This window comes from Rana temporaria, chromosome 1 (genome assembly GCF_905171775.1).
Source record: "Rana temporaria chromosome 1, aRanTem1.1, whole genome shotgun sequence".
Lineage (NCBI taxonomy): Eukaryota > Metazoa > Chordata > Amphibia > Anura > Ranidae > Rana > Rana temporaria.
This window is the reverse complement of record NC_053489.1, coordinates 77721897-77734371: the sequence shown is the minus strand read 5'-3', so window position 1 is coordinate 77734371 and position 12475 is coordinate 77721897. Positions and strand designations below refer to the sequence as shown.

At 44.7% G+C, this 12475-nt stretch overlaps 1 protein-coding gene across 1 annotated transcript in view; it reads right to left on the bottom strand.

Moving 5' to 3' along the window:
- MTREX (Mtr4 exosome RNA helicase) overlaps window positions 1-12475 on the bottom strand; it is a 116883-nt gene that overhangs the window by 12964 nt on the left and 91444 nt on the right. The window contains exons 24-25 of the mRNA XM_040339450.1: window positions 6488-6544; window positions 4198-4360 (exon numbers count right to left, since the gene is read on the bottom strand). Of these exons, the coding sequence (XP_040195384.1) occupies window positions 4198-4360; window positions 6488-6544 (220 nt within the window). The remainder of the gene's footprint in view (window positions 1-4197; window positions 4361-6487; window positions 6545-12475) is intronic.

Sequence of the window (12475 nt, the reverse complement as noted above, 5' to 3'; positions counted from 1 at the left end):
TTTTAAATGGTGCACCTCCTCTATAAAATACCTAGTGATACAACTCACCAATCATCACGATTCTTTATACAAACTTAATTATATACCCCTCCTCAGCTCTATCACCCGGGACCTCCAGACATGGGACAGGGCTTTTTCACGTGGGTGGGGCAGACGAATATTCTAAAAATGGTAGTACTGCCACGAGTTCTATTCTTTCTGCAAATGGTGCCTATTCGCATGCCGAAACGCTTTTTCATAGACCTCCGCAGCCTTTTTACTAAATTTGTGTGGGGGGGGGGGGCAAGAAACCCAGACTGGCAATGTCTATACTCCAACGGGCTAAGATCAGAGGGGGCCTGGGCATACCGAACATCCCACAATATTACCAAGCGATCGCATTGCAACGGATTTTGAACTGGAAATTCCACACGTCCCTTAAGCTCTGGGTCCCCCTTGAGAAAACTATGGCTGGGCAAGACCTGTCTTATGCGCCGTGGGTGCCAGCTGCGGAGAGGGGGCTCTCGGAGTGGGTGTCCCCCTTGACGACCCACTCCTTGGGTTTGTGGGATAGCCTGAACACCAGCATGGACCTGCTAGTTGCCTTTTAGCAGTGGTTTCCTAGCAGATATTCTACCATGAAGGCCTGATTCACACAGTCTCTTCTTAACAGTTCTAGAGATGTGTCTGCTGCAAAAGGTGGCTACTTTGAGGAACCTAGAATATGAAATATTTTCAGTCGTTTCACACTTTTTTGTTATATTTAATTCCACGTGTGTTAATTCATAGTTTTGATGCCTTCAGTGTGAATCTACAATTTTCACGCGGCACGCCGGAGGCGAGGTGAGAGAGGGAGGACTCGCGCAGGGAGCCGTGTCGGCGCGTTCTGAAGGAAGAACAAGTCACGAGGAGCCTGCTGCAGTGCTGCGCCTGCCTGCAGTTGCTAGCCTAGTGCTACTGGTCTGGCCTAACAGAAGAACACTACTGAAGTCAGAAACACACAGACTGTGTAAAAAGTAAGGAAATTATGAAATAACTGTATTGGGGAGAGGGGGGGGGGGGGGGGATTGGACTGAGATGACCATTTTTTTAATAAAAAATAGCAGTTTAAAAAAATGCTTTTGTGTTATTTTGAGCTTGCCTTCTCTGTCAAAAAACCCCCCATTAATTGCAGCCTCACTGTGCCACCAAACGCAGCCACTGTGCCGTCACATGCAGCCACTGTGTGCCCAAACGCAGCCACTCTGTGCCATCACACGCAGCCACTGTGCCACTCGTCAATTGTCGCCACTGTGCCCATCACACGCAGCCACTGTGCCACTCGTCAATTGTCGCCACTGTGCCCATCACACGCAGCCACTGTGCCACTCGTCAATTGTCGCCACTGTGCCACTCGTCAATTGTCGCCACTGTGCCCATCAAACGCAGCCACTGTGCCCATCAAACGCAGCCACTGTGCCCATCAAACGCAGCCACTGTGCCCATCAAACGCAGCCACTGTGCCCATCAATTGTTGCCAGTTTGCCCCACTATGCCCATCAATTGCCGCCAGCGTGCTGCTAGTTTTTCCGATCAATTGCCACCAGTGTGCTGGTGGAGGAGGCTGACTGAGGTGACCAGCACTTTGTTAATAAAAAATGGCAAATAAAAAAAAAGTGTGTTATTTTGAGCCATGCTTGCCTTTTCTGATTAACAAAAAAATAAAAAAATAAAATAAAAAAAAAGATCAATTGCAGCCTCACTATGCCACCAAACTCAGCCACTGCCATCAATTGTCGCCGCTGTGCCCATCAAACGCAGCCACGCCGCTGTGCCCATCAAACGCAGCCACTCAGCTGTGCCCATCAAACGCAGCCACTGTGCCCATCAAACGCAGCCACTGTGCCCATCAAACGCAGCCACTGTGCCCATCAAACGCAGCCACTGTGCCCATCAAACGCAGCCACTGTGCCCATCAAACGCAGCCACTGTGCCCATCAAACGCAGCCACTAGGTGGCAGTGTTTGATGGCACAGTGGCTGCGTTTGATGGGCACACTGGCAGAACACGAGCGGCAATTGATGGGGCAAACTGGCAACAATGGTAACCATCAATTGTTGCCAGTTTGCCCCATCAATTGTCGCCAGTGTGCCCATCAATTGCCACTAGTGTGCCCATCAATTGTCGCCAGTATGCTGCCAGTGTGCCCATCAATAACCGCCAGTGTGCCCATCAATTGCCGCCAGTGTGCTGCCAGTGTGCCCCATCAATTGCCACCGGTGTGCTGCCAGTTAGCTTTATCAAATGCCGCCAGTGTGCCCCACCCGGAAATTACCTTTCTCTGTCAAATCTGTTGCTTCAGCCAATCAGGTGACCGGTAACCAGACCCGGTGCACCTGATTGGCTGAGAGGTGGGTCAGTGTTAGAGAAGTGATTCCCTAACACAGCACTACGTAAGCAGAGAATCTAATCAGGTACTTCCAAAACACCCCCACCGCTGTAATTCAGTTGGCTGGCGCCCGATAAGGGGCCGGACACCTGAATAGGGGGCGGCAGCGGTGACAATAGATAGATTCATGCAATTAAAAACACCCTTTTTTAAAAACAACACCCCCTAGCATTTCTGACCGTGGCCATCTTGAGTAAGGGCAAATGATTCATATAGCATTTACTTGTAAATGTAAATAAAAAGTATAAACCAAGTAAATACGGTATACTTATCTGTTTACAAATGCTAGCAGCATAAGGATTACAACTATTATGTGTTGATTGGGTCCACTTTAACGTTCTTTGGATATTTTAAATATTGAAGCTGCTTACTGCGTTTTATTTTTTTGCACATATAATGTATTTAGACAGGGCTTGACAAAATCCGGGCGCCCAATCGCAATTGCGACAAGAAATTGTGACCTGGCGCCCAGGGAAGCTTAAGCCCATCACAGGGCGCGATCACGGCGGGCAACATCTTAAAAACGGGGGGGGGGGGGGCGCAGTTTGCCATCTTCGCCCTGGGCACCAAATGGCCTTGTCCCAGCCCTGGTTATAACAATATTTATTATGTGTATCAGCGGTATCCTCTGTTTTAACAAGTGATATCATTTATGTTATGGTTGTAAATATTGAATACAAGTTTCTTTTTCTGTATAATAAACTAAATTATTTTCTCTTTTCGCACCGCCATCGTTTGCTTTAATTTTATATAGACAACAGGTTTTTAACCAATCATTTTTATGTATCATTAATCATTTAAGTGAGATATAAACATTGCCGACACAGTAAATGGCTGTTGAGTCTGGAAATGTTACACAGCTTTGCGCCCAAAGTACTTGCAGATCAAAAAGAGGATGCCACGAAACAATGCTACAATGAAATGTACAGAAATATACTGATTTCACAAGCAAACGGCCTGTTTTCTAGAGTGGTTAAAACAGAGGAGAATGGGAGAACTTGACATTTTTCATAAGCTGGATTGTTTACTTCAGATTTGTACTGTAAAAGTCATTAGCGCAGAAAGGCGATCTGCCCCATAGCACCAGACAGGCCACAGAAAAACACTGCCGCTGCCTCCTGACAATTGAAGTTCAATGACCTCCTCTGGCAGAGAGAGCGCTCTATGTATCTAAATAAACACATTACAGGAAAATCAATCAATGAGCATGACCTTATGATCATGGGAAAATAAATGATAATCAGCGCAAAGCCCCCCATCAGGACAGCAGTCGATCAGCTCTCCTCTACTCGCGTCTCAACCAATAAGGAGGAAGAGATCCGGGAGAGTGGCTGCTCTCATGCACATCGCTAGATCGGGATCAGGCAAGTAAGGGTGGGCTGCTGCACACAGTGATTTTTTAACCTTTATGCACAGATAAAAAATAAACCTTGAGCCTTTATAACCACTTTAATGGCACACAAGCAATATCAAGATCCACTGCAACAAACTATATACAGTATATTCCTATTGTTTAGATATTTATTACCTAAACACAGTTAAAAACACCAAGGTATGAAAACATGGTATAGGTTTTCATGTAATACAAGATGCCGGGTGGGTAGGAATTTTAATGGGACTTTTCTTTACCATGGCGTTTTAACAGTGTGTTTGGGGAATAAAGATTAAAGAAAAATAGTCTGCTGCAGTCTCCTACTAAGGTCCTTTAGTGATATAAGAGCCAAATGACATTTCAGGAGTGACAAACCAGGACCTCCCGAAGTTATTTGGGAAGTAATAGCACCTCTTACCTTCAAAAACATCCGTCATTTTACAAATTTGAGCAAATGTTGACCCATTGGCCCAAGTATAGACGACGTCCATCAGGTTGGGGCGAAAGGAGGCTAAATACAATTCTTCATCCACTTCTAACTTTGCTTCAGCTGAGAGTTTAGCAATCCTTCGGGCTGTTTCCTGCGTATCAATCAAAAGAAGTAAAGTGGTTTACCAGTTCTGTAAACCAGTGTCAGCACTACTATATACTTACAAAAACTATCAGCAAGAATCTCAGTCCAAATATGCACAATAATAATATAAATATCCCCTAAAAGGGCAAATGTCACAAAGCAGTTGTAGCAAAAAATACAGAAATAATCCCTTAGACCTTCACCACCCACAATAAAAAACTGACTTTAACCACTTCCCACCCATAGGACATCATATGATGTCCATCCTTAGGTTGAAATCTGAACGATGCCTGCAGCTACAGGCACCATTCTGATCTTTGTTTTCAGCCAGTGATTTCCTCTAATGTAAACACCACCCTAGCAGCTATTAAGCTGCTGGATTGTATTTACAGGCAGCAGGAGGAGACATTACCCCCTCCCACTTCCCTCCGAGGCCTTACTGGGCTCTCCCATGCAATTGGGAAGACGGTTTAACGATCTGGCAGCAAAATACCATAGAACTGGCCATGGACTGGATGGTGCCCAGCCATTTCTATGACCCTGGGAACCCGGAAACGACAGCATGTCACATTTGCCGCTCTGGAAGATTTACACACAGCCAGTTTATTTTTTCTGGAAAGGACATCGATTTTTTTTTTTTTTTTTATATATCTCATACTTTCCAGGGTAGAGAAGATATCTAGGGTCTTATTGACCACAGATGTCGCCATAAAGAGGACTTGTCATATCTTATTTCTATTACATGGGATGTTTACATTTCTTGTAATAGAAATAAAAGGCAATATAAAAAAAAGAATTAAAAAAGGGACAGTGTAAAAAAAATACATACTTTTTTTTTTTAAAAACCCTGTCCCCTCGTGCTTGCACACCGAAGAAAAAAAGCATACATAGGTTGTGCCTGCAGAAGTAAACGGCGTTCAAACCACATGTGAGGTGTATTGCAGCAAACAGAGCGAGAGCAATAATTTTAGCACAAACCTCCTCTAACTAAACTTGTAACCTGTAAAAAAAAAAAATTAAAGCGTAGCTTTAGAGATTAAGTACCAAAGTTTGGTGCTATGCTACAGGGGTGCGCAATTTTAAAACGCGACATGTTAGGCATACATTTACTTGGCGTAACATCTTTCACATTATACAAAAGAAAAATGATAACCATTGTGTTTTTTAATTCATTAAAGTGTATTTTTATCCGAAAAAAATTGTGTTTAAAAAATTGCTGCACAGTGTGTGACGAATTGGAACGATCACTATTTTATTCGCTAGGGTCCCTGCTAAAAAAATAAAATAAAAAAAACTGTAAAATGTATACATATACACACACACACACACAAAGACCACCACCATAATCAGAGTGTCTGAGATTAAAGCGGAGGTTCTGCCGATTTTTTTTTTTTTTTTTTTTTTTTTTTTTAAGCCAGCAGCTACAAATACGGCAGCTGCTGACTTAAAAAAATGGACACTTACCTGTCCAGCGTGCACACGATGTCAGCAGCCTCGGCTGAGCAATCGCTCGGTCCTCGGCTGCTTTCGCCGCCATCCTCGGTGAGGGAATCAGGAAGTGAAGTCTTTCCGATTCCCTAATGCGCAAGGATCACGGCGCGCCGTCACTGGTCCCCGCTTTCTCCTGGGAACAGCGTTTCCCAGAAGACAACGGGGGGTGACGTGACAAGGCTGGATTCCCTGCGGGAGTCAGAACCCGGAAGTGGTGTAAATACCTGTCTCAGACAGGTATCTGCATCCCCCTCCCCTGAAAGGTGCCAAATGTGACACCGGAGGGGGGGGGATCCAAAAAGCGGAGGTTCACTTTTTGTGTAAACCTCCGCTTTAAAGCCGACTATACGCTAACAGAATTATGTTCAAAATATTTCATAAGTTAAATTTTTTGTTAGTGGGGTCAAATTGACATTCATTTTCAAATGCAGAGATGAAAAAAATTTGATTTTTTTTTAACAGTGTCAAACAGTACACTGTTGAAAGCAAAAACATTTGTCCAATCATTGAATGTGAAAAGAATTGTGGTATGCATGTTGGCAGCCAGGTGTTTGGTAATAGTTCTAATATACAGCTGATTGTGTCAACACTCTTGGTCTGGATATAATCCTGTGCCATGATTATACATATATTGCGACATTACCTGCATATGGCGCAGTGGTCCTGCCAGTTGTTCCGTCAGTTTGGGCATTTCGCTGGACTAAAAAAATGAAATTAAAAATAAATAAGTGTATAATAATGTATGGCATCAATGAAAACACATATTCCATGGCATTGGCAGAATTCAGGGAGAAGCAGTGAGCCAAGTACATAAATGATGGAGTGAGGATTCTGGGAAATCAGGACTACAAACTAAATAGTTGCTACAGACTGAAATGGAAAGACAATTTAAAAACATTGCTTTCAAAGCAATTATGTTACATACATTTTAAATGAAACTTGGGATGCCCTTTAATAACAGGGTTTCCTTCCTTTCAGTGAACGATGCAAGTCTTAAAATTATTTCTGAATACTACTGCTGCCAAACGTTGTTTCTAGGGGGTGCTAGCACTCATTTGAATGCATCTTGTTAAATTGCAGCTTACAGTCCCACAGAAAGCTATTGGGAGCCATAGTTTAATACCAAATGAACCAGCCAGATTCTTCTTAATAATTCAGGATATAAAGGGGTTTAGGAGAGAGTTCTGAGGGCTGATTGGAGGGAAGGGACACACGCCCTCCACACAGGAACAGATCCGAGGCGATCAATAAGCTCTAGGTCCCTCCTCTGTCACCTTTTTTTCTCTTGTTGTCAGGAAAACTTGTCAGAAGTGATTCATGCAGATATCAGAGGAACAAAGCAGTAGACCGAAATGACACTTTGCGCTCTGGATAGAGACAAGTACACACTATAGATGGATATGCTTTGTTCATATTTCATGTCCAAGGTTTACAACTACTTTAAGCGGCTTGCTATGGGGGCACCCGAGCCACAGCTCCATGTGTCCATTCAGACAGGGAGCCGTGGGCCTGGCCCGCCCCTTTCACAAATGTGAGGACCTTAGATTGTTAGCTATTTGAGAGCAGGGACTGATGTGAATGTGCAATATATATGTAAAGAGCTGTGTAAATTGACTATAAAAGGCTCATTTACACGTGATTCGACTTCACACAAGTGGTTTTGATGCTTCTGCGATGCTTTTTTTAAGCTTTAATGAAGCTTGGCAGAAGGTGTGTGTGTATTGAATTATGTATGCATGCATCTCTCTCATACCTGCAATTTCTCCAAAGCAAACTAAATTAAAACCTCTCAAAAGCTTTAGGTGCTTCAAGCAAGCTTTGTCAGACTTCTATGGAGGCTTTGAAGATGCTTTGAAGCACCATTAAAGCGACATGGGGTATCATTTTTGAAGCAAAGCAAACAAGGTGTAAACAGGACTAAGCTAAAAATTTCATTACCAGCATGAGCTCTGATTGGCATTCAGAGAGCTTTAATAAAGCATGTCCGAAGCCATGTTCTGAAGTGTAAACTAGCCCTAAAAAGTACCTGTAATATACAATGCATTTAGGCAACTGGACGTGGTGAAGAAAACGTCCTGAAGTTCAAACCAAGCTTTAGAATTGAGAAGAAAGGGGATTTAAAGTGGTTGTAAACCCTTGTATTTGCATGTGCCGACGTCATGTGGCACATGCGCACTTAAGCAATGGCACTATGTGCCGTTCCCACGCCCATGTGCGGGAGTGTTGTCATCACGGGTCCGGCCAATCACAGCGCCGGAAGCCGTGATACCCAGATGTCATTCCGGGACAACATGTCGGTGGCCGGAGGGGGAGACGTGGACCGCTGCGGGGGCTTCGATTGGAGGAAAGTAATACGTAATCAGCTAGTAGGCTATGCGGCGGGATCGGTGGTGTTGCGTGGGATCAGTGGCAGGGGTGGGGACATCGGTGGTGGGTGGGATCGGTGGTATCAGTGGCGGGATCGGTGGTGGTGGGGTTGGCAGTAAGAGGCAAAGGTGGTGGGAGAGGATGGCACCGGGGATATGAATAAGATCTGTGTTGGTGAGGGGGGTCAGTAAGAGGCAGAGGTTGGGATCAGCTGCACTGACTATTCGGTCACTTACTTTGTCAGTCGATTCCTTCCATTGTTGCTACCATGCCTCCAGGGATGCTCCTGTGTCATAGGAACTCCTCCCCCTTCACTACATTGGTGTCAGCTGACTTTCCCTTCCAGCATCTGACATTGCTGTCCTTTCCTGAGGTAGCAGCGGGCAAACGACCACCCGCCCGCCTGCGCGCAGTGTAACAAGGTCCCACACCCCTAGATGGCTAGTGCGGAACACTGATACTATCGCACACGCCGGTCTAGGGGGGGCGGGACCCTGTTACACAGCACGCTGAACACAGACACATACAGCTCCATGACACACAGCGGGACATCCCCGCTGTGTGCGCGACAAGACAAGAGGAGGAAAGAGAGAAGGAGGGGAGCGCGGCAGCCTCCTCACCTCAGCTCAAATCCGCGTCAGGGCAGTCCGGTCCTGCCGCTGTGTGTCCTCTGGCTGACAGTTTCCTGGCTGATCGCTTCAGCCAGGAAACGATCAGCCTGGTCCACCCCAGCTCCTCACTCGCCCTGAATAAAATTCCACTTGCAAATTGCAAGTGGAATTTTTGAGGTGGTGGGTGTGTGTGTGATATATATATATATATATATAGTATACCCGATTGATTCTGTAGTTCAGTGCTCACAAAAACATTTCTCTTTTCATCCAGCTAATATTTTGTAGAACACTTCAGGAAAAAATGTCTTCTGTAAATACTTTACTGAAGCTCTCATAAGCCTACTAAAAAAACTTTTAGACCAGCATTAGAATAAACCCCCCGCTAGAGGCATCCCGAAGGTGTCACGATTTTCATAAAATTATGATGACCGATTCACAAATGCAAACTTGTCCACTTATTACACATTTTCAAGGTAGGACAGAAAGAGGTTAGAATCTCAAGTTCCATCTGAAAAAGACATTCACCTGAACAAACCTAGAACTTTAGTTTAAACTACATGGATTGCCATCCTGCTGATTGTATTTCCTAATAAAGTGGTGTATTCTGGACCAGGCATCCCTCTTCACCAATATACATCTAAAGACCAGCAACTTCCTCTGGAGGAACAGCTGTACAAACAGAGCACTTAATGAGCGAGTGCCCCCGGGTTCCAGCTGTGCTCTGTGTGACATGTGCTCACCATGAAAGATGAAATGTTTGTTTTCTGCACAGTCACCCATCTCTAAGAGAGTTCAAATAGCTACCAGAAGCCCCCAGCTTAGGGAACTCATTTGGTCAGATAAAAACAAAACACATTACCTCTTAAAGGGTCACAGGAAAAAAAAATGTTGCCTAAAATTAATGTCTGCAAGGTAGACAGACAGAATAGTGTAATGATTCGGTTAAAAAACTAGTAAATACCTATTAACCACTTAAGGACCGCCTAACGACGCTATACGTCGGCAGAATGGCACAATCACGTACCTGTACATGATTGTATAAAGCCCAGCGGTGGGTCGCGGGCGCGCACCTGCGACCCGGTCCGAAGCTCCGTGGCCGCGGGACTCGCAGACCCGATCGCCGCTACAGTCGCATGATCGGTCCCCGGAGCTGAAGAACGGGGAGAGCCGTATGTAAACACGGCTTCCCCGTTCTTCACTGTGGCGCGGTCATCGATTGTGCGTCCCTATATTAGGGAACACACAATCAATGACGTCAGACCTACAGCCACACCCCCCTACAGTTGTAAACACACTTCGGGGGAACACATAACCCCTTCAGCGCCCCCTTGTGGTCAACTCCCAAACTGCAACTGTCATTTTCACAATAAACAATGCATTTTAAATGCATTTTTCGCTGTGAAAATGCCAATGGTCCCAAAAATGTGTCAAAATTGTCCGAAGTGTCCGCCATAAATTTTGTGCAAACCAATCGATATACGCTTATTGCGATTTTTTTTTACCAAAAATATGTAGAAGAATACGTATCGGCCTAAACTGAGGAAAAAAAGTTTTATATATGTTTTTGGGGGATATTTATTATAGCAAAAAGTTATAAATATTGCATTTTTTTCAAAATTGTCGCTCTATTTTTGTTTATAGCGCAAAAAATAAAAACCGCAGAGGTGATCAAATACCACCAAAAGAAAGCTCTATTTGTGGGAAAAAAAGGACGCCAATTTTGTTTGGGAGCCACGTCGCACGACCGCACAATTGTCAGTTAAAGCGACGCATTGCTGAATCGCAAAAAGGGGCCTGGTCTTTTACCTGCATTTTGGTCCGGGTCTTAAGTGGTTAAATTCATCTATGTCACCTCCGGCAGTCTAGTTTCTGTTCTCTCATTCACTTCCTGGTTTGCATTGTGCGTTCATGCAAGAACTACATTTCCCAGTATGAATTGCGGCACGCCCAGTAATTCACACCTCCTTGAAGTCTCCAACATGTAGAGAGCGTCCTGCCGCACAGATGTAGTTCCCAGGAGGGGGTGAGCACGTTACTGACCACCGCAGTAAAGCCTCCCTTCACGGTGGTTAGTAAAAATCAGACAAACAGGAAGTGAACAGAACAGAGAAGAAATAGAGCGACTTTTGAATAAAAACGAACAATGAGGAAGTGAAAAGAGGAATGTCTGCAGGTAAAGGATGCTTATTATGAAAAAAAAAAATGTTCACTTTACAACCCCTTTAAGTATCAGCAAATCATGTCAGCTAAATGCTACAATACATCCTAATTGGACCAATATGAAGCAACTGGAAATGACCCTGGTAGTAAGATTGAAGATTACTACCTTAATACTGTACGGAAAACGGATCTCAGAAGACAAGGCTGAGAGGCAATTGGGTTACATTTTCATGCTGCAGAAACATGCGGTAAAAATGTGCATTTCAGAGTCGGTTCACACTAGGGCGACACGACTTCCAGCGCGACTTTCAGAGGCGACTCCGACACGACTTGAGCATGAACCACAGGGCGATCTGGGGCGATTTACAACACGACTTGAAGTCGTCTCCTGTCCTGGAGACTTTCCAGTGGCCAATCAAACAACAATCAGCTCTAGGGGAGAGAGGGGGAGGGAGAGGTGTGCCTGAGAAATGTATGTTATCTTCCTGGAAAGTTGCTTCAGTTAAGACAGTGATCAGACTTTGATCAGACTTGGAGGCGACTTCCATTGAAATCAATGGGTACAAATCGCCTACAAGTCGGATTGAAGTAGTACAGGAACTTCTTTTGAAGTCGGAGCGACTCGAGTAGTGTGTATTAACACCGCTCCCATTCACTTGCATTGTTTCTCGACAGCGCGACTTGGGACGACTTCAAGTCGGATCCCAAGTCGCCCCAGTGTGAACCGGCTCTTACTGTAATGCACAGTAATGTGTGAACCGTGTTGCAAAATTAAATACTACAATGCACTAAGTCAGGGCCATCTTAATACCATCATGGGCTCTGGGGCCCCTACAATGACAGTGCAGGTAAACAGGCATCAAGTAGGTAGGAGGCAGACTGCCTCCCCTGTGTATCCATCACTCAGTGCCATCATGGGGCCCCCAATTTCAGGGCAGCGTGGGCTCAAGGACCAGCTGCTTTGGGGAAAGTGGGGCAGAAGATCATTCCTATAATGAAGCCTAATTAAAAAATTCAATGCGTCAACTGGAATGCATTCTTCACAACTGTGGGTACAGTATTCCTAGAACCACAATGCTTAAAGAGGAATACTAGGTAACAAATTAAACCAAATTGGTGAGCTGCAAAAACTTTAGAAAACTAATGTATCTGCACTAGTTGGTTCAGTCAGTGCCTTTATCTGATACCACTGCATGGCTGAAGCATGCACAGTTAACTGTACAAGGGCGGATAGGCAACTTTAATACAAAAGAGACACCGCATGTCTCCCCTGCATTAACAATCCTGTTTGGCCACCAATTTAGGTACCTTAGCCTTCTTAAAGTGGAGGTTCACCCTATAAAAAATTCTAACACTGCATCCAGCCCAGTTGTGCATATACAATGACCTTTTTTTTTTCTCTTTTCCGTAGATAGCGTTTAGCCCTACCCGGAAGCCGCGGTGAATTCCACGGCTAAACGCTATCTACGGAAAAGAAAAAAAAAAAAGGT